This window comes from Nomascus leucogenys, chromosome 22a (genome assembly GCF_006542625.1).
Source record: "Nomascus leucogenys isolate Asia chromosome 22a, Asia_NLE_v1, whole genome shotgun sequence".
Taxonomy (NCBI): Eukaryota; Metazoa; Chordata; class Mammalia; order Primates; family Hylobatidae; genus Nomascus; species Nomascus leucogenys.
In genome coordinates, this window is record NC_044402.1 from 39,029,127 (window position 1) to 39,054,345 (window position 25,219).

Here is a 25,219-nt window from a genome sequence, read left to right on the forward strand (position 1 = left end):
CTGAAGCGAGGAGGCGATGGTGTTAGGAGAGACAAAACCAAGTGCGGGAGGAGACCAGGGGAGTTCGGCTTTGGCACAGGAAGGGGCCGGGCTGTCCCGTCGGGGAAGTGGGAGGGGGCCCGCGGCGCCGGGAGGGAAGCGCCTGTCGCCCGGGACTCTGAGCCAGAGCGCAGCGGCGAGCGCGACTCCGCCATCAGGTCCCCGGCTCCCTCCCCTGGCCTAGCCCACCCCGCTGCGCCAGCGCCGCGGGCTGTGAGTTCGGGGGTCAGGGGAACCCGGGGCTCCCTCGCACCAACCCCAAATCCTGCCCTCCTGGCGATGAGGCTTTTCTAGGGCACCTCCACAATCCGGGTATGAGGGAGGAGGAGGAAAGGACTGAGGGATCCCCTCATCGCCAGCTGGGAGCGGGCTGGGAGGCCGCAGGGAGGGCCTGAAAGAGGAGACGGGATTGCCACGAGGTTGGGGGCGCGGGGTGGTAGCGGCTTGGGGCGGGTGAGAAAAGCTCAGGTGGGGCCCGCCGGGCCGAAGGAGGTAACCCGGCGCCCGGCCCTAGCCAGCCCCGGGGCTCGGGGCTGGGGAGATCATGGCCCTCTTCAGCCCCCGGCCGCCCCCCACCGAAGACCTCTTCTACGAGACCTACTACAGCCTGAGCCAGCAGTACCCGCTGCTGCTGCTGCTGCTGGGGATCGTGCTCTGTGCGCTCGCGGCGCTGCTCGCCTTGGCCTGGGCCAGCGGCAGGGTGAGCCGGGCCTCTGCTGCGGGAGGGTCGCTGCCTGGGGAGCATTTTCGGGGTTGGGGTTTGTGGGGTCTTCTTTTCGATGTGTTTTCGTTGCCGGGAGCAGAGAAAGAAAGGACCATTGAGCCTGGCTAGGAACTGCAGTGACCCTGGGCCAGTCACTCTACCCTTCTGGGTCTGCGCAGGGAGAAAGCTGAGTCCTGGATGCTTCTTGTTTCTGTCCGGGTTCTGACAGAATTTATGAACATCCCTGGTCTACGGGTTCTACAATAAATCCATCACCGGATTTTCCAGTTTTCCAAAGGGGAAATTCTAGGAGGCCCCTGGGGAATTCATTTCCTGCCTTTCTCTCCCTCTTAGGGGATGTAGGGCAGTTGTACCCACAGACTCCCAGAAGGCACCCTCCACCTGGCTCTCACTGAGTCCCAAAGTAAACCCATGTCCAGTTCCTGTTTGGGGAGGAAGAGGGTCTTCAATCCAGTTCTAGAAATGGCCTGCCCCGGGTTTTCTTTTCACTGCTTGGAGGCAAGGTGGGAAAATCACCGGGAGCGGCCAATCCTTGCTGGTCCACGCCTAAATCCGGGAAGAGGTGGGGACAAAATGCTGGGACGGCGGTGGAACTTCTGCTTGGAGTTGAGGCAGGTGGCGAGATCGCAGCCCTGGCGGCCAGGGAGGTGAGGGACGCCGCGGGTCCTGGCGCCCCCTGCTGCTCGAGCGCTGCCTCGCGCCGCCCTTCAAGCTGCCAGCCGCCGGCCCCGGCGCGGGGAATCTCCCGAGCAAATCGGCCAGATTTGGACACATTCATTCCGAAGTGCCTTCTTGTGAGCTTGGATCTATCTTTCATTTGCTTCATGACGCTTTAGTTCCCGTTTGACAGATAAGAAAACTGAGGCTCAGAAACGTCATGGATTCACAAATAGGGGATGGGAGCCAGATCTTCTGGGAGGCTGGCCCAGCAAGATAATAGGTTGGACCACAGGAGGCTGGGCGGTGTGGCTCACGCCTGTAATCCTAGCACTTTGGGAGGCCGAGGCGGGAGATCGCTTGAGCCCAGGAGCTCGAGACCAGCCTGGGCAACTTGGCGAGACCCTGTCTTCTACTAAAAATACAAAAAAAAAAAAAAAAATTAGCCGAGCGTGGTGGCAGGAGCCTGTAATCCCAGCTACTCGGGAGGCTGAGGCATGAGAATCACTTGAACCCAGGAGGCAGAGGTTGCAGTAAGCCGAGATCGCGCCACTGAACTCCAGCCTGGGCGACAGAGCAAGACTCTGTCTCAAAAAACCAACCAACCAACAAAAACCATACGAGATTGCTGAGTCTAGATAAAAACAGTAGGACACAAGCAATTTCAAATGGTTCAACCTAAAGTGAATGGCAAGCGGAGGTTCCTTGCCTCCTTTTCGTACTTAGGCTTGAGACACCTTTCAGAACTGGGCTGAAGGGCTGGGCTGCCGGCTCTTCCTTTATCAGGTTCGTTCCTTCTCCCTGTCACATTCTTGCCTCACATACCCCTGCCCACAGGAGCTGACCTCAGACCCGAGCTTCCTGACCACTGTGCTGTGCGCGCTGGGCGGCTTCTCGCTGCTGCTGGGCCTGGCTTCCCGCGAGCAGAGACTGCAGCGCTGGACGCGTCCCCTGTCCAGCTTGGTATGGGTCGCGCTGCTAGCGCTAGGCTACGCCTTCCTGTTCACCGGGGGCGTGGTGAGCGCCTGGGACCAGGTGAGAGGGGCGGCAGGCAGGGCAGCGGGGACGGCCCTGTCTTCGATCCCTCACCAGGCCTTGAATAGCCCCACTTGGGCCTTCGGCTTCCCGCGCCCCGCCCCCAGGTGTCCTATTTTCTCTTCGTCATCTTCACGGTGTATACCATGCTGCCCATGGGCATGCGGGACGCCGCCGTCGCAGGCCTCGCCTCCTCACTCTCGCATCTGCTGATCCTCGGGCTGTATCTTGGGCCACAGCCGGACTCACGGCCTGCACTGCTGCCGCAGGTGAGCACGCAAGTAGCACAGGCTGCGCTCAGGACGGCTCTGCCACGTGCTAGTAGGCTCCTTTCGGGCGGGGGGCGGTTGTTGAGCTGTGACTCCAAGGCAAGGTACAACGCTGGGCGCAGGATACCCAACTGTGCTTTCGCAGAGCTGGTACAACAGTGTGGTGCAATGCCTGCTGTTACCAGAAGAGGGATCCAGGCCACAGGGAAGGGAGCGAGTCGTGGTTTGCCCCGGGGACAACAGATGTGGTTAATGAAACCTTGACAGAGAATGTTAAAAAAATAAAAGGTTTGTGCGATGGGAGTGGGTAGCGACAGTGGAGTGGTATTCCAAGCACAGGAAATGTACCTGCAAAGGTTTCCGGACCTAAGAGGTCGTGTTGGTGAAGCAGCCTAGAGTCTGGAGCAGGGAGCTTCTGGGAAGGGAAACCCCCTAGGGATGCCACAGTGTGGCACCACTTGTCCCACAATAGTTAGGTCCCTCACCGTAAAGCCCAGTCTTCCCCAGCCAGTCTTTGAGACCAACTCCAACTACACACGACAACCACCCTGGTCCCGCGCCCTCTGAGGCTGGCCTTCACCCACAGTTGGCAGCAAACGCGGTGCTGTTCCTGTGCGGGAACGTGGCAGGAGTATATCACAAGGCGCTGATGGAGCGCGCCCTGCGGGCCACGTTCCGGGAGGCACTCAGCTCCCTGCACTCACGCCGGCGGCTGGACACCGAGAAGAAGCACCAGGTCAGCCGGGCCTAGGAAGGCCAGACCAGCGCTCCGAGAGAGGAGTTGCTTAGATTACACTACGGGGCTCCTCCACAAGTTGAGTGACTCTGGGCAGGTTTCTTGATCTGTTTCCTCTTTTGTATAAAACGTGGGTATTGCCCATCTTAGAAGGTTGTGAGGCTCAAACAAACCAAAGCTTGTAAAAAGCACTTTAGAGCGTTATGATATTAAGTGAACTCCCATTCAGGTGTCGATACTGGGAGTTCAGTCACTAAAGGTGATCAGTGTAGGATGGAGTGCTGGGGCCCTGCTGTGTGCAGCGGGAGGACCTGGGGGAGAATCCTGGGGAGCACCTGGGGTGGGCAGTGTGGGCTCCTGAGTGATTTGGGGGGCAGGGCCTCCTGGCTTTAGAGTGCAGAGGAGTTGGTGTTCATAGTGACCTCTTCCAGGAACACCTTCTCTTGTCCATCCTTCCTGCCTACCTGGCCCGAGAGATGAAGGCAGAGATCATGGCACGGCTGCAGGCAGGACAGGGTTCACGGCCAGAGAGCACCAACAATTTCCACAGCCTCTATGTCAAGAGGCACCAGGGAGTCAGGTATGAGGAAGAATGGCTGGAAGGGAGGGGGCTGTGGGCTGAGACCCTGGTGCCACTGACACAGTCTGCCCTATGCAGCGTGCTATATGCTGACATCGTGGGCTTCACGCGGCTGGCCAGCGAGTGTTCCCCTAAGGAGCTGGTGCTCATGCTCAATGAGCTCTTTGGCAAGTTCGACCAGATCGCCAAGGTCAGAGAAGGCTTCCCTCCCCACCCAGGGACCCTCAAGCATCCCATCCTGGGTAGCCCCTTCCAAGGGAAACTCCCACCTTATAAGATCCCAGGCCCACTTCAGTGCGTGCAGGCCCCCAGATATTCCAATGGAAGGAGGAAGCCCTCTCAAACATCCCCAGTCATGAAGCTGCTCACCACACACCTGAAACCTGCAGAGATCCTTCAGTATCTCCACAGATGTCCCAAGTACAATGCCCCAAACATGCTCAGAGCCCCAGCGTATGTGTCTCTGGACACTACAACCAAATCTATAGAGACGTTCTGATATTCTAACCATAGGAGGCCCTTCCAAGAGAAATTTCTGCCCTATGCAACCTCAACCCAGCAACCTGCTTAGACTCCAGGGATGCCTCCAAGCAACCAATTCTTGGATTCCCCCCAACCTCTCAATCCTGAGACCACCAACACTTACTTACTCAACTCTGGGTACCCCCTTCACATGCCAAAAGTGGAAAGAGCCACGGCCATCCAGCCCTTGGGGAAACCCTTCTGAGAAAGAGATCTGCGTGGAAGACAGTTAGCCCCATATCAAGTGAAAGGAGTCCCTAGATCTGATCTAGACACTACCCCACCTTGGAATTTCTTCAGGAATACCCCACTCGCTCCCCACTTTTCCCAACTCCCTCCTACCCTTCTGACCTCTAACCAGGTTCCTCTGCACACCCACATACACACTCCCAGGAGCATGAATGCATGCGGATCAAGATCCTGGGGGACTGTTACTACTGTGTCTCCGGGCTGCCACTCTCACTGCCAGACCACGCCATCAACTGCGTGCGCATGGGGCTGGACATGTGCCGGGCCATCAGGTCAGCTCAGGCGGTAGTCAAGAGGAATGGCGAGGGTGGATGTGGGGGGCAGCAGGCAGCTGACAGAAGTCCTCTTTGTGAGAATCAGGGGTGTCTCACAGGCAGGGCTGAGGGTAGGACTCAGCTTGTCCCCCACACACACTGCTCAGGAAACTGCGGGCAGCCACTGGCGTGGACATCAACATGCGTGTGGGCGTGCACTCAGGCAGCGTACTGTGTGGAGTCATCGGGCTGCAGAAGTGGCAGTACGACGTTTGGTCCCATGATGTCACACTGGCTAACCACATGGAGGCAGGCGGTGTACCAGGGTGAGACCTAGGGCCCTAGGCAGCTACAGCAGACGGCCATCCAGGCCTACCACAGGCTGCCAACCTTTCATTGGTTCCTTAAGATAAGCACAAGATGAGTACCTTAAGATGAGTCCCATATGGGGCTTAGGAGATCTTAGGGTGCAGGGAGGGGAGCTGGGAGGCACCTCCTGTAACACAGGCTCTTTCTTGAAGTCAGACCTCCAGGAATGATCTTTAAAAAACATGAGATGTTTGTCAGTTCTAGGAGCCATGGGGGTGAGGGGGCAGGAAATAGGAGATTTGAAGGCCCTCCCTGCTGACCCCTACTGCCTCCCTCCTTCCAGGCGAGTGCACATCACAGGGGCTACCCTGGCCCTGCTGGCAGGGGCTTATGCTGTGGAGGACGCGGGCATGGAGCATCGGGACCCCTACCTTCGGGAGCTAGGGGAGCCTACCTATCTGGTCATCGATCCACGGGTAAAAGCCCAGCCCAGACCCCATGGGCTGGCCCACACAAACCACCCCACAGCCAACAGGCCTGATCTCTTCTGTGCCAGAGATTGAGTTCCTGGGTCCTAGTGGGGGGTGGAGGGAGAACGAGGAAGTGTCTGTGGTCTTTACTCTCAGCCCTCATGTGCCCCAGGCAGAGGAGGAGGATGAGAAGGGCACTGCAGGAGGCTTGCTGTCCTCGCTTGAGGGCCTCAAGATGCGTCCATCACTGCTGATGACCCGTTACCTGGAGTCCTGGGGTGCAGCCAAGCCTTTTGCCCACCTGAGCCACGGAGACAGCCCTGTGTCCACCTCCACCCCTCTCCCGGTATGTGCACTTTCATCCTGAGCCCCAGAGCTTAGTTAAATCCACCCCCAGTATCTTCAGGCCCCACTCCCAGCCTTCCCTGCCCCCACCACCAGGGAGCCACTTAATGATTTGTGACATCCCAAAGTCCTGAACTGTCTGGTCACCCCAGTCACTGGTTCAGGCCCTTCCTTGCCCCTCTTTCCAGAGAAAGAGCCCTCCAGCTCACCTCAGAGAAGACACAAGATCCCTACAGACCCCATGTCCATAACTCCCCAGCCTCTACTCAGGAGAGTGCCTTCCCCTGACACCACAAAGGCAGTTGGACCCCCACTTCCTCCTGTCTCTGATTCTAGGGCTGTGCACCCATACCACCAGGAAATGTCTCTGTTTAACTCAATTCCTGAAATGGCATGCTCTCTTCTTCAATCACCCCAACACTGGGGAGTGGGGGAAGGACACTGGCAGCAGTGGTTGCAGGAAGTACTTAATTCCAAGTGGGTTTTTTTTTTTGAGACGGAGTCTCGCTCTGTCGCCCAGGCTGGAGTGCAGTGGCGCGATCTCGGCTCACTGCAAGCTCCGCCTCCCGGGTTCACGCCATTCTCCTGCCTCAGCCTCCCGAGTAGCTGGGACTACAGGCGCCCACCACCACGCCTGGCTAATTTTTTTGTATTTTTAGTAGAGACGGGGTTTCACCGTGGTCTCGATCTCCTGACCTTGTGATCCACCCGCCTCGGCCTCCCAAAGTGCTGGGATTACAGGCGTGAGCCACCGTGCCCAGCCAATTCCAAGTGTTAACATGAGGTAGGGGAGAGGTCAGAGGGTTAAGCTGACAGGAGGAAGAGGAAGGAAGAAGCTGAGGCTCAGCTGACTGTTGCAGGATGAGACCTCCAGTGTGGGTGGAGTGGTGTGTGGGGACTGCTACAAGCCCTGGGACTGTGAGATGACCTTAGGTGCAATTACATAGCAGGAATGCCTGCCAGGGCCCATGCTAGACCTCCTGCCGCTTTCCACTGGTGTGCAGGCTAGGGAGTATCAGGGTGGAAGAGCAGGACCCTTTGTTCAAGGGTGTCTCCTGAGGCAGGACCTTCACTAGCACAGAAATCCACTTAGTCCCTGAAGTTCCAGGGGCTCAGTCAAATATTAGAAATCTTGCCAGGCACGGTGGTTCACGCCCGTAATCCCAGTACTTTGGGAGGATGAGGCAGATGGATAGCTTGAGGTCAGTAGTTTGAGACCAGCCCGGCCAACATGGCAAAACCCCATCTCCACTAAAAATACAAAAATTAGCCAGGCGTGGTGGTGCGTGCCTGCAATCCCAGCTACTCAGGAGGCCGAGGCAAGAGAATTGCTTGAACCTGGAAGGCGGAAGTTGCAGTGAGCTGAGATTGCACCAATGCACTCCAGCCTGGGCAACAAGAGCAAAACTCCATCGCAAAAAAAAAAAAAAAAAAGAAATCCAGCCAGGTGCGGTGGCTCATGCCTATAATCCCAGCACTTTGAGAAGCCAAGGCAGGCGGATCTCCTAAGGTCAGCAGTTTGAGACCAGCCTGACCAACATGGTGAAACCCCGTCTCCACTTAAAATGCAAAAATCAGCTGGGCGTGGTGGCACATGCCTGTAATCTCAGCTACCCAGAAGGCTGAGGCAGGAAAATCGGTTGAACCTGGGAGGCAGAGGTTGCAGTGAGCCGAGATCATGCCATTGCACTCCAGCCTGGGGCGACAGAGCAAGATTCCGTCACACACACACACACACACACACACACACGCACACACACACACACACACACACAAAGATCCTGGGAGTCTAGAGAGTCAGGGGGAAATGTTAAGGAGATTCAAACCTCCCCTTCAAGGGCAGGTGGGATTTGGGAGACAGAGAGGTCATTAGAGGCAAAGGAAAGCGCCCAGTGAAATGCCCAAGGTCAAAGACATGTATAGAGCATGCAGTGTGGCTCATGGTCTAACTCACTGCAGGGAAAACACCCACCATGCCCACCTCCCCCTGTGCTCTCCCAACAGGAGAAGACCCTGGCTTCCTTCAGCCCCCAGTGGAGCCTGGATCGGTGAGGAGGCCTCAAAGTTTTTGCCAGTGGGGCTGTCTGGATGACCCCCTCCATCCTCCCTGGGGTCCTGCTCCCGCTTTGCCCAGATGCTCTGAGGGTCTCTGTGGTGATGGACTTGGCTCTCACTGTGCAGGAGCCGTACCCCCCGGGGACTAGATGATGAACTGGACACTGGGGATGCCAAGTTCTTCCAGGTCATTGAGCAGCTCAACTCGCAGAAGTACGGAGAACAAAGAGGGCTGGGAGGGCCGCAGGCCCTGAGGTCATGTGGTGGAGAAGGGATGGTGCTCCCTGAGGGGCTGGAGGGAAGACTCGCCTGACCACCCCCTCTTGCCCTCACTCTGCCCTCTTCCTGCCCTTCTGTGCCCTCTGCTCTCTGGTGCTTTCGCCCACCCTCCCACCAGACAGTGGAAGCAGTCTAAGGACTTCAACCCACTGACACTGTACTTCAGAGAGAAGGAGATGGAGAAAGAGGTGGGCTGTGGTGTGGGTGGCACCAAACAACTTCCCAACTTTAGTTCCTTGGCGCTGGGGAGGGGTCAGCCCTTGGGTCTCCTCCCCAGGTCTGCTCAGTTTGCGATCCTAGGGGTGAGGAGCTTGTGCCTCTCTCTAAAGGAAAGTCACTCTGTAGACTGAGCTACTAGATGGTAGGGGGAGGAAGGAGGGTAACTCCTTGGAGAACTGGTAGGGTCTACATGGAACTGAACTGGAGGCTGGGCAGTGAGGCTGAGGAGCCCACCCCTTGCTTGGAAGTGATGCCTTCAAGGTGATGGGTAGCACTGGACCCTGTCTCCACCTCCGGCCCCCTCACTTTCAGTACCGACTCTCTGCAATCCCCGCCTTCAAATACTATGAAGCCTGCACCTTCCTGGTTTTTCTCTCCAACTTCATCATCCAGATGCTAGTGACAAACAGGTGAGAGTGCCCCAGGCAAAGGAGGCCCTGGCTGTCATAAGCGGATCACCTTGCGCTCATGACCCCTGGCCACACTTTCTTCCTTCACCCTTTCCCCTTAGCTTCAGGCACTTACCCACAGAGGAAATATGTGTTCTGGGGAAAATGATAATCACAGCCCTTATCTTAACCTTGTAGATCCTGCGGACTTTCTACACAGCCCTAGCATTTTCCCATGAGCATCTCTTTTGATGCTAACAACATCCCCATGAAGGCAGGTTTGTTTCCATTGAGAAACCCAAATCTGGCAGCAAATGCATGAGCTTAGAAAGTAAGCCCTCATTCCTAGTCCACTGCTAGGAGGGATGAGGACTTGTTCTTAGCCAGGTGGCCGGGTGTGGTGGCTCACGCCTGCAATCCCAGCACTCTGGGAAGCCGAGGCAGGTGGATCACCTGAGGTCAGGAGTTAAATACCAGCCTGGCCAATATGGTGAAACCCCATCTCTACTAAAAATACAAAAATTTGCTGGGTGAGATGGAGGGCGCCTGTAATCCCGGCTACTCGGGAGGCTGAGGCAGGAGAATCGCTCGAACCCGGGAGGCGGAGTTTGCAGTGAGCCAAGATCACACCACTGCACTCCAGCCAGGGCAACAGAGCGAGACTCCATCTCAAAAAAAAGAAAACTCAGCCAGGTTAAAGAGCTTTGGCCTAAAGGCCCAAAGATCGGTCTGCCGTAGCCTCGGCCATTCTTGTGAGCCCCCACTCCCCACCATATGGGTCCCTGTTCCACCTCAACACTGCCGTAGACCCTTAAGCCACCAACCCAGATCATCAGAGTGCAATGTCTTCTATCAGCTGGGACCCCATCGCCAGCCAACCCAGATTCCCCAGAACCACTTCCCCCAACTTCCACCCAGCTCACACAGCACCTTCATAGCACACAGGGAGCCTGTTCTGGCACTTCAAGGCCTCGCTTTTGTCTCCCTTTAGGCCCCCAGCTCTGGCCATCATGTATAGCATCACCTTCCTCCTCTTCCTCCTCATCCTTTTTGTCTGCTTCTCAGAGGACCTGATGGTGAGGTGGGCTGAGGGGTGGAAGTGGTATGCCAGAGCCCTGGTCACAACCTGCCCTGAAGAGGGTGCCCCAGCCCCATGGCTAAGATGCCCATATTCCCTCCACAGAGGTGTGTCCTGAAAGGCCCCAAGATGCTGCACTGGCTGCCTGCACTGTCTGGCCTGGTGGCCACACGACCAGGACTGAGAATAGCCTTGGGCACCGCCACCATCCTCCTTGTCTTTGCCATGGCCATTACCAGCCTGGTGAGGACAGAGGGGGCCCTATCCACTCCCATCAGGGCATGTTGGACCTGCCAGGGACTGAAAGGGAACCCCTGGATTTGGGCAGGCAGCTGGACTAAGCCCAAGGGATGCTGGAGATGTTGTACAAATAGAAAGAAAAAAATTACAGTCTCCAGCAATCTACCATCTGGGCATAATAGTTGTTAATAACATGTCGGCGAATGTCCTTCTTATCTTTTTTCTGTGTAGGCAGTTATTTATTACTTAGATCACTTGGCTGATTTTTCAGGATTTAGACTCATTCCTAGAATCCTATTCCTGGAGGGCTCCTGGGAATCACCCACCAGCCAAGTTACAGAAGAGGAAACTAAGACCCAGAGAGGCTAAGTGGCTGGCGAGAGCTCACACAGTGGCTCAGAGTCAGAGGAGGACTCTCGACGCCCCTCACATAACTCCTCCCCTAGTGAGGACCCCAGTGCTGAGGTTCCCTTCCCAACCAGAAATAGCAGGATCCACCCCTTTGGTCGAGTCTGCCCCTGACTCATCCCTGGGTCAGCTGAAACCCAGCACAAGCCACCATTGTGCCCAAGAAGTTACCTGCCTCTTCAACTCCTCATCTCCTCTGCAGTTCTTCTTCCCAACATCATCAGACTGCCCTTTCCAAGCTCCCAATGTGTCCTCCATGATTTCCAACCTCTCCTGGGAGCTCCCTGGGTCTCTGCCTCTCATCAGTGTCCCAGTGAGTGTTCCCACATGCCCTTAATCTCCCTCTGCACACCCTTCCTCAGCCCAAGCCCACAGCCCCCTGAGTGGAGGAACACCCCATTCTGTGGATTAGAACAGACATAAGTCACACCCAGTGTGTATCAGTGTGTACAATGCCCCCTGTCTCCCAGATAGGACCTGGGCCTGGGAGGGACAGGAAGGGAGCCCTCAGGTGTCCCCCCTCTGCCTATGGGACATGCCCACTCCTGACCCCCGCCTGGCCCCACAGTACTCCCTGCACTGCTGCACACTGGGCTTCCTCTCCTGCTCCCTCTTTCTGCACATGAGCTTCGAGCTGAAGCTGCTGCTGCTCCTGCTGTGGCTGGCGGCATCCTGCTCCCTCTTCCTGCACTCCCACGCCTGGCTGTCCGAATGCCTCATCGTCCGCCTCTATCTGGGCCCCTTGGACTCCAGGTGTGCACAGCTGCTGGACAGAGGTGCCGAGCCCCCTGGGATGGGGGTGAGATGGGACACAGCAGAGCTGTCCTGGCCTCACTGACCTGAATCACCCACAGGGCAAAGTGGGAGGGAAGCGGAGGCCTACATGGGGGCAGGGAGAAGGCCAGGAAGGGGCAAAGCAAGGGGCAACCCTGATCCATGGCCCCTTCAGGCCCGGAGTGCTGAAGGAGCCCAAACTGATGGGTGCTATCTCCTTCTTCATCTTCTTCTTCACCCTCCTTGTCCTGGCTCGCCAGGTAAGTCACCCAGCTCAGCCCCACCAGGGCCCACCTATGAGTGGCCCCCATATTTGTGACTTGATCTTTCTAATCTCCAGGGTTGAATGCCCATTGGAAGCTTCTAAGCGAGCCCTCCTGCTTCCTTTCTTTCTCCTTCACTCCCCGCCCCTCCTTTCTCCCACACCTCTATCTGGGAAAGCCCATGCTTTAGAAAAAGTCTGCTGCCAATTCTGTATCCCTAGTCTGAATCTAATTTCAAGGATAGTCTCTCTCCAAGGATACTTGCACCTTAAGCTCTACTTCTAAACTGGGGGTGGGGTGGGGGTGGTTTCAGGCATCGTGGAGTTGGGGCTGAACACACAGGAGCTGGGCTTCCCCTGCTCTGTGTCTCCCCATGGCCCCCGGTGACCCTCCCCAGAATGAGTACTACTGCCGCCTGGACTTCCTGTGGAAGAAGAAGCTGAGGCAGGAGCGGGAGGAGACAGAGACGATGGAGAACCTGACTCGGCTGCTCTTGGAGAATGTGCTCCCTGCACACGTGGCCCCCCAGTTCATTGGCCAGAACCGGCGCAACGAGGTGACTCCTGACCCCCTGACTCCTGAGCCACAGACGCCATAGGGCCTAATTTCGGATGAAAGTCTTGACCTATGGCCCGTTCTCTCTAGAACCCCCACAAGGGTCACCCAAGCCCTTGTGCTTGTCAAGCGTCTTCGTTTTCACAACATCTTAGATTCTTTGGTGAGCACAAAATGCATTTCAAATTCTTACTTGGAAGGCATGTCTTCTCTAACTCATGACCATTCCATACATTCCAGAAGCTTAGGTGTTGATGGGAGCTGTCTGGAGCAGGGGTCCCCAGCCCCCAGGCTGCAGACTGATACTGGTCCATGGCCTGTTGGGAACTGGGCTACACAGCAGGAGGTGAGCGATGAGCCAGCACTACCGCCTGAGCTCCACCTCCTGTCAGATCAGTAGCGGCATCAGATTCTCATGGGAACTTGAACCTTATTGTGAACTGCACATGCAAGGGGTCTAGGTTGTACACTCCTTATGAAAATCTATTAGGCTGGTGCAAAATTAATCGCAGTTTTTCCATTAAAAGTAATATAATTAAAAGTAATTACTTTTTTTTTTTTTTTTTTGAGACAGAGTTTCACTCTCGTCGCTCAGGCTGGAGTGCGACAGAGTTTCACTCTCATCGCTCAGGCTGGAGTGCATGTAATGGCGCGATCTCAGCTCACTGAAACCTCCGCCTCCTGGCTTCAAGCGATTCTCCTGCCTCAGCCTCCCGGGTAGCTGGGATTACAGGCACCTGCCACCATGCCTGGCTAATTTTTTTTGTACTTTTTTTTTAGTAGAGACAGGGTTTCACCATGTTGGCCAGGCTGGTCTCGATCTCCTGATCTCAGGTGATCCACCTACCTTGGCCTCCCAAAATGCTGAGATTACAGGCGCACCCGGCCTAAAAGTAATTACTTTTAATGGCAAAAAAAAAATGCAATTAATTTTGCACCAACCTAATAACTAATGCCTGATGATCCGAAGTAGAACAGTTTCATCCCAAAACCAACCCCACCCCCCACCCCCCCCCCACAGCCTGGGTGCGTGGAAAACTTGTCTTCCATGAAACCCATCCTTGGGGCTAAATAGGTTGGCGACTGCTGGTCTAGAGGGTACAGTCCACCCCTCTCTCTAGACCTGCACTATCCAATATGGTAGCCATTAGCCATATGAAATTTTAATGTTAATTAATTAAAATAAAATATTCAGTTCCTCAGTTGCATCCGCCACATTTCCAGGGCTCAACAGCCACTTGTAGCTAGTGGCCACCCTATTGGACACTGCAGATAGGGAATGTTTCCATTGCACAAGTTTCTATTGGATGATGCTGCTCTAGATCCTCAAAAATCTTGCTAGAGCCAAACCATCATAAAGTCACCCACATATCTGTACCATCTTATTTGTATCACCTGCTGGCCCTCTGCTATGGGAACGCTCTTGGCTCATATTGAGGAATGTTAAAAGAAGCAGCTCAGGAGCTCTTTCACAGCCTTATGCCCCCACCACCTGCTCCCTGCTCTCAAGATCAGGAGTAGTTCTGTTTCTGGTTTCTTCTCTTACAGACACAGGGAATCTTGTAATCGATCCTTTTCTCTCTTCACTTTGGCTGCTAGAAAGCTGAGAGCCAAAATCTAAGACTAAATAGGATTTCATAGCACTCATTTTGTGAACCACCCTCAGGTCTGATTCCATCTTTATTATCTTACCCTTATTTTCCCTTTGCCTCATAGTCCCTATTGTTGCTTACTTTATCTTTCATTTTGTACCTATCTTAACTGACTTAAACACTTAAACACATTTTACCTTTGGTTTTGTAGCCGGCTTAGTTGACTTAAACACCTTTCAGCAATAAGATAGAATATAGAAATAATTCACATTGACAGGATCCCAGTTCTAGGAGTGACTCCCTTCGTGTTGCTGTGAGGTGATCTTGACGCCAAACCTCTGTCTCTCCTAGAATTACAATGAGATCTAAGCTTTGACTCCTGAGTCACTTCCCTGGGGTAGCCTGGCCCTACTCCTCTCCCTCCTTCCCAATTATTCTTAAACAGGGAGACCAGGAGTGTGGACATGGGGACGAGGGCCCCACACAGACCTAGAAGGGAGAGGAACATGACACGCACCCCTCACTCCAGTCTCCTGCTCCCCCAGGATCTCTACCACCAGTCCTACGAATGCGTTTGTGTCCTCTTCGCCTCAGTCCCAGACTTCAAGGAGTTCTACTCTGAATCCAACATCAATCATGAGGGCCTAGAGTGTCTGAGGCTGCTCAATGAGATAATTGCTGATTTTGATGAGGTGAAAATTCCGAGAGTCTCCCAGACCCTATGTCCTAGATTCTAGAATTTTCCACAGTACCTCCTTCCACTTTGCTTTTCTGGCCATGAAGTCAATCCTCCCCTCCACAGTACTCCCTCGCCTCCTCTGATCCCCCAGATCTACCCACTCCAGTAACACTGCCCACCACCAACCCTCTCCTTCCTGACACCATCCCCACTCCCACAGCCTGATCCTTTAACTCCAAAGGCTTGGGGCTGGGCTTCGGGGAGAGGGGACGGAGAGAGTGACTGGGGACAGGACTCTTCTCTATATACAGCTGCTTTCCAAGCCCAAGTTCAGTGGGGTGGAGAAGATCAAGACCATCGGCAGCACCTACATGGCAGCCACAGGCTTAAATGCCACCTCTGGACAGGATGCACAACAGGTACGGCAACCCTTCCTTACCTACCACCCTCCTCTGGGCTCTCATTGATGGGCTCATTAGTGGGACTTATTCCTGTGCCCTCACTGGCCCACCCTGGCGGGCGGGCCCATTGCCAGGATGCTGAACGGAGCTGCAGCCACCTTGGCACTATGGTGGAATTTGCCGTGGCCCTGGGGTCTAAGCTGGACGTCATCAACAAGCATTCATTCAACAACTTCCGCCTGCGTGTGGGTGAGAGACTTACCCTGCTGCAGCAGTCTGGTACCTCCTCACCTTCCTGAGCTTGCGCCACTCCAAGTCCTTTGTTAGCTGCTCCCAGTTCATCCTGAAGCCCCTTTCCTGACTCACTCCCTGGGATGGGGTGTGAAGCTGCTGGGCCAGGAGGTACAAGGCTCTCCCGCTCTTTTTCTTAAGCTACATTCCTCTAGCCTTAGAGACCCCTCCTCTCCTCTAGGGCCCCCCAGGCTCTTCTCCCTTCCTTCCAGTTCCTTATGGCTTCCTCTTCCCCTCTTCCTTCTCCAAGTCTGTCATTACCACATCCCTTATTAGGGTTGAACCATGGACCAGTAGTAGCTGGAGTTATTGGGGCCCAGAAGCCGCAATATGACATTTGGGGCAACACAGTGAATGTGGCCAGCCGCATGGAGAGTACAGGAGTCCTTGGCAAAATCCAAGTGAGGGAACCACATTGGAGGCATAGGGGGAGGGGGACTAAGAATAGGGCCACCTCCATATTCCCTCACCTCCCTCCAATTGTAGGTGACTGAGGAGACAGCATGGGCCCTACAGTCCCTGGGCTACACCTGCTACAGCCGGGGTGTCATCAAGGTGAAAGGCAAAGGGCAGCTCTGCACCTACTTCCTGAACACAGACTTGACACGAACTGGACCTCCTTCAGCTACCCTGGGCTGAGATCGCACTCCCCTTCTAAGAACCTCAATAAAGAGACTCTGGGGTGTCTGGAGTCCATTGATGTCTGAAGCTGCTGATATAGCTGGGGATCACCTTCTCCTTGCCCTTCAGTGGGAAGTATTCTTCCCAGGCCAATTTTAGTGCGAGTGTGTGTGTGTATGTGTGTGCACATGCCTGCACACATGCATGCATGTGAGACTGAGCATGTTGAAAGGAGGTGACTTTTTTCACAAGCTCAGGAAGAGAACTCCCTCAGCCTCTCTGCCAACTTGATTCTAGTATTTTGTACACCTTGGAAGCATAAAGAATTTAGCCACATGACTCAAAACAAAAATTTGCCCTTTCCTGCCCCCTACTCACAAATACCGGAAGAATCTCCAGGGAAATGTCATTTGAACTTTATTCATTCAACAAATACTAAATAAGTACCTATTATGTGCTCACCATACAGAATGGGCGAGAGGCCTGGGCAATACTGTTAGGTCCCTCCCAGTTTCAGCTGCTGTTCTCAAATTGGTACACCATACTTTCCAGTAAGGATCTGTAGATAGCTTGGGGATCTCCTCTTCTTGGGTCTATCCAACATCCCTTTGCTTCCTTCTTCATCCTTCTGCACAGATGCTGCTATATGGGTCTTGAGGTATTGATGACTCATTCTCACTGGCTCATACTTTGGGGTCCATGGGAGTATGTCAAACCTTGACATACTAGGTTTGTTGCAGATGTTGCATGTGGATATTTGGTTTCCCTCTCTAACTTGCTCTTTTGTTTTTTTATGAGAAAGATCCAAAAAGTACACTGCTGCCACTGTTGTTGCCATCTTCCTAAAACCTTGTCAGAACAGAGTTGGAGCAAGGTTCTCTAAAACAACAGTCATCTCTAGGAAATAATGACTCATCCCTCTCACTTTTGGGAATCTTTGTTTCCTGGGGCCCTCAGCCCCACCCTGTGCCAGGGTGTGTTGTGGAGGTTAGCAGATGCTGATACGCAGAATTCTAAGGGATAAGATCTAATGACTTACTCCTCAAGTCTGACCTCTTGGTGAAATGGAGGAAAGGAAGGCATCCCCTAGAACATCTCCTATGGAGAGGACAAAGATTATTGGCAGGAAGTTGGAGTCATGCTAACAAGGAGACTTATCACAGGCTTCAGGGAAGATGTTTCACAGCAGTGCTGTTTTCTCAGAAGGTCCCCTGAGTCACAGAACCTGGAGTGATAAGCCCACATGGGTGGTCTTCCTAAACAAGCTGCTTTAGGAGTCTGTAGACTGCGTTTTGCTAAGTATTATCTGCAGACTATGTACTCGGAATCATCTGGGATGGGGGCAGGCTATGTCTCTTTGTGTCCCTTCCAAAATTGTAAATCATGGGGAACTCAAGGACGCGACTCTCAACTACTGAGAGGGGCCCCACCAGGGCGCCCACGAGCACCCCGATACCCACAGCACACGTACCCCACTCACAAGGTTGACCAAATTTCAGACTTCAGTTTTAATGGTTAAAGCTGCCTGTGGGAGCCAGGCTGGAGCACGCTCTCACTCGGCCCTCACTTTGCTCCACCTCTCCCTCTTCTTCCACTCCACTCCCGCCTCCCACGCTCCCACGCCCTCCACGCCCCTGCTCCTCCTGCAGGTACGCAACTGGCTCAGGGCTAGCATTCTGCCAGGAGGAAAGTGCGCCTCCTTCCACCAGGCCTAGTTCAGTTCGTTTAACTCGAGAGGGCTGGAGGCAGTGAGGCTCTCGGAAGGGCCGGGCTCCAGAGCGGCGGGGCCGCTCCTAGCGGTCTGACCCAGGCTGCCCCCGCGGCGCGTGCTGGACGCCTCGGAGCCCGTGCCCTCCAGCAGCTTGGCGACGAAGCCCACGCCCGCCGAGCGCAGCAGGCCGCCGCCGGCGCACGCGTACAGCACGGGGTTCACGCTGCTGCTCAGGAAGGCGAGCGCGATGAGCACGTGGCGGACCTGTCCCAGCCGCCTCCCCACGAACCCGAACCCGGAGGCCTGGCCGGCCAGCGCGCGGCCCCCCTCGGCCAGGTTCACCACGTGGTAGGGCAGCCAGAAGGCGGCGAAGGTCAGGATGATGAGCACCACCAGGCGGCCGGTGCGGCGGCTGCGGCGGAAGCGCCGGGCCTGCAGCCGGCGCCCTATGTCCGAGTAGCTGGCCACCACAGCCAGGAAGGGCAGCAGGAAGCCCGTGACGGCCTCGAAGATTAGATGGAAGGCCCGGTGCCTTTCGCTGGGATACTGTGGGAAGCACACGCTCGTGTTCTTTCTCGAGGCCACTACTGTGCGGTACACGAGGACGGGTGTGGCCAGCAGAAAGGACAACACCCAGATGCCTGCGAGCACCCGCCGGGCCATCGCCTTGGTGCGTAGCTTCTGGGACAAAAAGGGGCGGGCCACTGCCAGTGAGCGGTCTAGACTCATGGCGGTGATAAGCAGGACGCTGGCGTACATGCTGACTCCGCAGACATAGTGGCACAGGCGGCAACCAGCCAGTCCAAAACTCCAGGTTTCTTGGGCCAGGAAGTGAAGGAAAAAGGGAGCAGTGAGCAATACGGCCAGGTCGGCCAGGGCCAGGTTCAGCACCATCAGGGCAGTGACGGAGCGCTTCTGCATCCTTTTCAGGATACTCCACACCACAAAGCTGTTGCCGGGAAGCCCCACAGCCAGAGCCACTGACAGCAGGATGATAGAAAGCAGAGAGATGAACTCTACACCTAGTGAGGGGGGTGCTGCAGAAGATGTAGTGTTCATGGCCGTCGGGAGGACCTGGAGAGTGAGGGCGGACACACGCATGACAGTAGAGGACCAAGGGTTTCCTGACGCCATGGACACACCTAGGCTGACAACTCTAGTCTGTCTCCAGGGTCAGCAGCATCAGAGGTCCCCCTGAAATATACTGCCCCCATCGCTGCAGACTGACATCTTAAAGGGATCTGGTTGAGTACAAAGACTAGTTTCCTAACTGGGTCATGGGGCCCCTTCCTGCCCACAGACCCAATTGCAAAATATACAGTGACCACAGCAGCAGCAGCATTTCCAGACCTTTTCAGTCTCCTCCCCTTAGGAGACCCTAAAGCCCAGAACCAAACTGAGAGTTCCTACCAATGCTGCACCCCTTGAAAGGCCAGTCTTTTTGCCCCCTGCCAGGCCCTCAGCCCCTCAATCCCATTAACTTTCCCAATCACCTGCCTACTGTCCCCAGAGATGCCCAGGGTCAACCAGGAATAACAGGGAGGGGAGGAGTTAGTGGACAAGTGACAACGACAAAGCCTCCCAACTTTTTACACTGGTCAGGCTTTCTTTGGAGATTCCTTTGCACCTTCTTTCATGGCTGCACACCGTCCCACCACCACCACAACCATGGTCGCTCCCAGGAAACTTACAAGCTTTGGCAGGAACTGGTTGGAAGCTGATGCCAATCCCAGGCTTAGGGCAGGGTGGTGTAGCCTATCCCTGGATCTGTCCCACTGCCAAGGGCCTGGCCCCAGGTCTAGGTGCTGTTTGCTAAATCAGCCAGAGAGGAAGTACCACGGAGCAGAGGACAGGGAAGACGCATCTTCCTGAGGGTGGGGCTGAAACCCCTACCCACTCCCTTCAGTAGGAGGGGGGATAGTCTGTGTTCCAGGGCAACCCAGAAGGCAGGAGGACTCCTCAGAGGTGGGGCCAGATGAGACCAGGAAGGAGCAGTGAGAGAGGAAAGAGGGGTGTGGGGAGTGAGTAGGCTGGGTGTGGCCTCAAGATGCAGGTCTAGACTGGAGAATTGAACAAAGTAGTGAATGGTATCATATAGGAGAAGGAGGTGTGGTAGCCAGAGAAGGGAAATGGGCTCAGATTGAGAGGCTACAATGCTGATATCTTTGTTTTTGTTTTTAAGATTAATAGAAGTGTAGGTTGGAGCTGTGACTAGGTCCTGGGTCTGGGTTTGGGTTAGATAACATCATGATTTAAAGAGGGCACGCCAGTAAATGCCGAAGGGGGCAGCAGTCTGTCCTTGGCTTCAGTTCAAGCTATGATCTAGCCGTGGGAAGAGGGCCATCTTCCAGCACCCCCTTTCCTCCCCTTACTTAAAGGGATTGGTTCCATTTAGGTCAACCAATTCTCCATTCTCTCTGGTAGAAGCCAAAATCCAAATGGTCTCCTTGGTATCACACAGAATGCCAATTACTTCCCCTTTCCCCAGGCACCTGCCTTGTGCTTGCCTATGTGGTTACCCTGCTGAGTCTGGATTTATGATCTGGGCAAGGAGATTGGCACCACCTCTTTCCTATCTTCCCACAGCCTACTATTCAGTTCCACTTTAGACACACAAAGTTGAGGCCGAGCTAGGCAGGCTGAGCATGAGGAGCAGGAGTGAGGGAGCAGGAACAGTGATGCCTCATGCCCACCCTGCCGAGAGGGGAAACCAGCAATGCAGAAATGGTCCCCTTCCCTGTTTCCTGGACAGAGGAACGTCTCCTTTCCTTGAAGTCTCCTGCAAAAGCTAAAAACTAAAAATTCCTGGCAGTTGTGGTGGTTCACACCGGTAATCCCAGCACTTTGGGAGGCTGAGGGGAGCGGATCGCTTGATGTCAGCAGTTTGAGACCAGCCTGGCCAACGTGGTGAAACCCCGTCTCTACTAAAAATACAAAAGTTAGCTAGGTGTAGTGGCATGTGCCTGTAGTCTCAGCTACTTGGGAGGCTGAGGCAGGAGAATCATGTGAACCCAGGATGTGGAGGCTGCAGTGAGCTGAGATCGCACCACTGCACTCCAGCCTGAATGACAGGGCGAGACTCCGTCTCAAAAAAAAAAAAAAAACTAAAAAGTCCTTCCTTCAATCTGACCATGGGCCTTCCTGCTTCCCTTTCAACTCTCACTTCTCAGGAAAGATGCAAAGTGTAATGGTGGCCACTGAGGTCCCTTAACCTTTCCAGAGCCCCCACTTGCTCTGCTTGGAGAAAAGCCAGAGCAGAGTTGACCTCGCAGCTGTCAGGCAGAGGATATGAAAAAAAATCGGCAGAAACCGCAGCAAGAACTGAAGTCAGAGTTGAGGAAGGGCTTTCTGACCACACGGGGTGTGAGAGAAGGGCAATGTGCAACAGAGTAAGTTAGGGAACCTCTGCCCAGTGCAAGAGGACAGAAAGAATCCTGTGAGGCCTGTGTTTGGGGACAGAAGCTCCAGGGTCAACTAGAGGCCCCTTCAGACAGCAACTGGGTTGTCCTTGCCTCCTCTCTCAAGCTGTTCCCCACCCGCATCTACCTTGATGGCCTTTCTTCTCCACACCCAGGACCAGGCACTCTAAGCATACTCCCTGCTGTTCTAGTTCACAGGTGCTAGTTCTTCCCAGTTTTGGTAGCCCTAGCATGACCCTGGGGACTGGGTTTCTTTTGCTGTGTTTTGACTTCTGTCTGGGAGGCAGGTAGGTGTGAGCAGTCGCTAAAGCAGAGCCTGGGGTGATGGTCAGGGTAGCCACTTTAGCGGCCAACCATCTCAGTTTGTTGGGAAACCGGCAGGACTGAGACAAGGAGTTTTCAGTGCTAAAACTGGGAAAGTCCCGGGCCACCTGGGATGAGCTGGTCACCTTAGTGACCACAGATGTGTACTTGTGGATGTTCCCTGAAAAGAATCCCATTCTACATCCCCCAATCAAAGGTGTCAGGATCTAGAACCGTTTTTAGACCTACATAGGGATTCCAAAAGGTGGGGCCAGAGAAGTATTGGGGAAGGGGCTAGGAATAGCTAGCAGCATCTTGGAAGGAGCCCAGACTTGGCAAAGAGAAAAAGAATAGGTGGCACTTCTCTGAAAAATTATTCCTGTCCTCTAAATATTCCTGCCATTCCTCATACCCCCCGATGGCCAACCTCCAAACTTCCCTGACTGAGGGCCTGCTCCTGGGCTCCTTTTCACATCAGGTGGCCTTTGCAGGGAGGATCAGATGGTCAGGGAGGAAGATAAGTCTCAGACTCCCAGGGCCCCTACACCACTGTCCACTCCTTGTGTGCCTGTCTCACACTCACTGGACCAAACACAAGACAGGCAGGAAAACTTTCTTTTCAAACCCCACAGATTCACTTTCCCCTTCAGAGCCATTTCCTCCCCAGAGGCTTTTATAAGCCTCAGAGAATGGATCCCATTCCTACCCCTCATCCAAGCTCCCATACCTCTCCTTCCATTTTCTCCTTTACTTCCAGAGTGGTTCTATGGGTTGGCCTGTGGAACCAGGGCACTGGGGCTGAGGAGGGCAGGTCAAGATGCCACTGAAGGCCGGCACTGCCCAGCCTGGCTTGACCCAGCAGGGAACTAGGTGGCTTCAGTACAACTCAGGCATGAAGAACCACCAGGGGAGGCACACTGAAGTCATCATCTAATGGCTTCCCAGTGTATTTCACAATAACAGCTATTGGCAACCAGTAAGCAATGCTGGCACATGAGTACATGCCAACCTGCAAGCACGCAATAGTCCTTAACAGGGACCATCACCACCCTCATAATCCCTCAGTTTGGAGGAGCCTGGGCCTGCCCCAAGTGTATAGTAATCCTACCCAGCCAGATGCAAACTCTAGTCAAAGAAGGGTCCCCAAATGTTCCAGAACACTGACCTCCCGAGGGTGGGTGGGGGGTGGAAAGAGATAGGGAAGGGCAGCAGGTTGTAGGGTTTGGTGTCAAAGGTCCCATTCCGGACCGTCCTTCTCCATCCCACCCCCCGGGTCTCCATTGCCGCGGCCCTGCCCCACCACTTTCAGCTGAGGGGTAGTTCGGAGCTCCATGGTCCCCTCCCTAGAGCGGCCGCCCCCTCGGGCCTCCCCGGAGCCTTCGAAGAGCCGCGTGAGGAAACTGGGACCTGCCCGGGGCAGCAGATCTCCAGCGGTGAAGACGTAGAGCACTGGGTTGACGCTAGAACTGAAGAAGGCCAAGGCTGTAGTTCCCGCTCGCGCCGCCTGGCCGGCCCCGCCCAGCTTCGCCAAGGCCCCTTCCGGTGGAGCCAGCGCGGCGACCGCCTGCAGAAGGTTGACTGCGTGGTAGGGGGCCCAGAGCAAGCCGAAGGCAAGCACGATGGCGCTCACCAGCCGGCCCACCCGCGCCCCGTGCCGCCCGGAGCCCCAGCGGGCGCCCCGCAGCCGTGCCAGCGTCACGCTGTAGCAGCTGAGCATCAGCCCGAAAGGAAGCACGAAGGCGGTCAGAGTCTCCAGGCTCAGGTGGGCGGCGGCGTGGGCCGGCGACGGGTGGCACAGCTGGCATACGCGGTCCCTCCACAGGTGGCGGTAGACGGCGGCCGGGACGGCGAGCAACAGGGCGGCCAGCCAGACGGCCAGCAGCAGGCGGCGGGCCAGGGCCGGGCTGCGCAGCCGGGGCGCCAGGAAGGGGCGGGTGACGGCGAGGCAGCGCTGCAGGCTGAGCAGGCCGGTGAGCAGCACGCTGGCGTACATGCTGAGCGCGCACACGTAGTACACCACCTTGCAGCCCGCCTGGCCCAGCGGCCAGGCCTGCCCGGTCAGGAAAGCCACAAAGAGCGGCGTGAGCAGCAGTACCGCGCCGTCGGCCAACGCCAGGTGCAGCACAAGCGTGGCCGCCAGCGGTCGCCCCCGTGCAGGCCGCCAGCCCGCCAAGCTCCACACCACAAAGCCGTTGCCGGGCAGCCCCAGCAGCGCCGCCAGCAGCAGGAAGGCCGTGCCTGTGGCCCTCGAAGTCTTCCAGCTCAGCAGTGTCTCGTTCCCTGGGGGACGGTAGCAGACCGACATCCTTCTGGGCCTACAGATGGGTGGAAGGCGCCATAGAGGGCGTTCAGAGGTGAGGCAAAACCCCACCTGTGATGCCCGATGAGAAGGGGCCATGCCTCCTCACTTCCCTGCAGCCTGCCTCTTTCCTGCCTGGGAGTCCTGACTTCCACGAGGACCCAGACCCCACCTCAAACACAACTCCTTCTTGGGACCCAGATCCCCTGCTCCCAGTCAGTTGACCTGCCCCACTCCTGGCTGTTTCCCAGAGCTCAGTGGGTAAACAGGCAAAAAGTCCTCACCCCAGGCTGTCACTATCTCTACCACCACTCCTCTAGTCTGGCCCCTCCTTCTTTGTCCAGCCCCATTCTAGCACATCTGGGCAAAACTGGATGGTGGGGTGTAAAGGGTCGTGCACAGATCTACTTACCAAGCTGGGAGCAAGCAGGATTGGGGGCCTGGAGAAGCTGAAAGGTTAAGCAGCAGTGGGCGAGGTGCCTACTCCTGTCCTTTGCCTATCACATTTGCAGAGGGTAAGGCAAGAATGGGGAGGGACAAGATGAGGCTCATCCTGGGCCTCTCCTGGGGCCCCTCCCTCACCCTGCTCCTTCCCATCACCAACGCATCCAGGCGTCCAGGCATGTGAGAGCCTGCCTTGCCAGGAAACAGCATAAGCTGAAGGGGGGCAGTAAGATTCCCTGGCGGTAGAAGGAAATAGGGGGACTCCGCTGAATCCTGACCCTGGTCCTGCTTCCGTTCTCATCCCTCCTCCAGCTCTGGCCCCAATCCTCCCAGCCCACCTTCTGCAGTGTGTATGTTGCCTGGTCTCTCTGGCCTGCAGAGAAGGTGACCCAAACAACTCAGTCCCCCACCTGCCTTATCTTTGCCTGTTTCTAGTCTCCTGGTCCGGCTGAGCCCCTTTTCTTCAGCTCCTGACCTACCTCCTCCCACCTCTTGCCTCAGGCCCTACCCCAGTCACTCCACCCTCAGGGCTCTCACTGGGCTGTCAATGACAGCTTTTCCATGTAAGGCATGGTGCCAGGTTCCAGGAGGAACAGGGGATGCATGGAGGCATAATGGTTAGGGAGTCATGACACACAACCATGAAGAGGCCCCATTACCAGGCTGCACCAGGATACAAGACAAGAAAGGAAAGGATGAGTAGGGACATACTAAGCAGCAGCCCTCTCTTCTTGGAAAAGTCAAGCAAAACTTGGAAATGAAGAGATTTGAGGGGGGCCTGGCAGATGGATAGAGCTGGGGGAAGGGAAAAGAAAGGCCTCTGCCCAAGTAACAGCCAGAACTTGAGGTTGCTTGGGCAGGGCACCAGGAGCACTGTCTTAGTTTGGGTTCTTCCAAAGCAGAGCTTGAGCTAAGGGCTTGGGTACAGGTGATCCTGTATTTGGGAGGTTAACTCAGGAAGTGAGGGCATAGGGTAAAACAAGAGAGAGGAAAGCCATTAAGAGTATGTT

General features: G+C 55.4%; 3 protein-coding genes across 6 annotated transcripts; 1 reads left to right on the forward strand and 2 right to left on the reverse strand.

Annotated features, from left to right (window-relative positions):
* The first annotated feature begins 148 nt into the window (after positions 1–148).
* ADCY4 (adenylate cyclase 4) lies at positions 149–16,108 on the forward strand. Of its 2 annotated transcripts, XM_030804149.1 has the most exons (25): positions 149–739; positions 2,258–2,455; positions 2,563–2,724; positions 3,311–3,460; positions 3,892–4,040; positions 4,119–4,230; positions 4,956–5,083; positions 5,233–5,391; positions 5,718–5,850; positions 6,017–6,190; positions 8,194–8,237; positions 8,371–8,457; positions 8,642–8,711; positions 9,055–9,152; positions 10,123–10,207; positions 10,315–10,452; positions 11,060–11,170; positions 11,426–11,610; positions 11,807–11,891; positions 12,292–12,450; positions 14,587–14,733; positions 15,032–15,139; positions 15,256–15,370; positions 15,689–15,813; positions 15,899–16,108. In XM_030804149.1, the coding sequence occupies exons 1-25, from the start codon at positions 584–586 to the stop codon at positions 16,049–16,051; spliced, it is 3,231 nt and encodes a 1,076-aa protein (XP_030660009.1). In that variant the 5' UTR covers positions 149–583; the 3' UTR covers positions 16,052–16,108. The 2 variants fall into 2 exon arrangements, with proteins under 2 accessions (XP_030660009.1, XP_030660010.1); XM_030804150.1 differs by lacking the exons at positions 11,426–11,610; positions 11,807–11,891.
* A 319-nt stretch (positions 16,109–16,427) lies between these two features.
* LTB4R (leukotriene B4 receptor) lies at positions 16,428–22,937 on the reverse strand. 3 transcript variants are annotated; one of them, XM_003260692.3, is made up of 2 exons: positions 19,432–21,324; positions 16,428–18,818 (listed from the first exon to the last, which is right to left on the reverse strand). In XM_003260692.3, exon 2 carries the CDS (start codon positions 18,801–18,803, stop codon positions 17,745–17,747), a length of 1,059 nt encoding a protein of 352 aa, XP_003260740.1. In that variant the 5' UTR covers positions 18,804–18,818; positions 19,432–21,324; the 3' UTR covers positions 16,428–17,744. The 3 variants fall into 3 exon arrangements, with proteins under 3 accessions (XP_003260740.1, XP_003260743.1, XP_012353450.1); XM_003260695.2 differs by lacking the exon at positions 19,432–21,324 and adding an exon at positions 22,632–22,937 and having other exon boundaries at positions 17,518–18,818; XM_012497996.2 differs by having other exon boundaries at positions 17,523–18,818; positions 19,436–19,747.
* Positions 22,390–23,887, reverse strand: LTB4R2 (leukotriene B4 receptor 2). Its single transcript, XM_030804153.1, has one exon. The coding sequence runs from the start codon at positions 23,862–23,864 to the stop codon at positions 22,695–22,697; it is 1,170 nt and encodes a 389-aa protein (XP_030660013.1). The 5' UTR covers positions 23,865–23,887; the 3' UTR covers positions 22,390–22,694.
* Between the last annotated feature and the right edge of the window lie 1,332 nt (positions 23,888–25,219).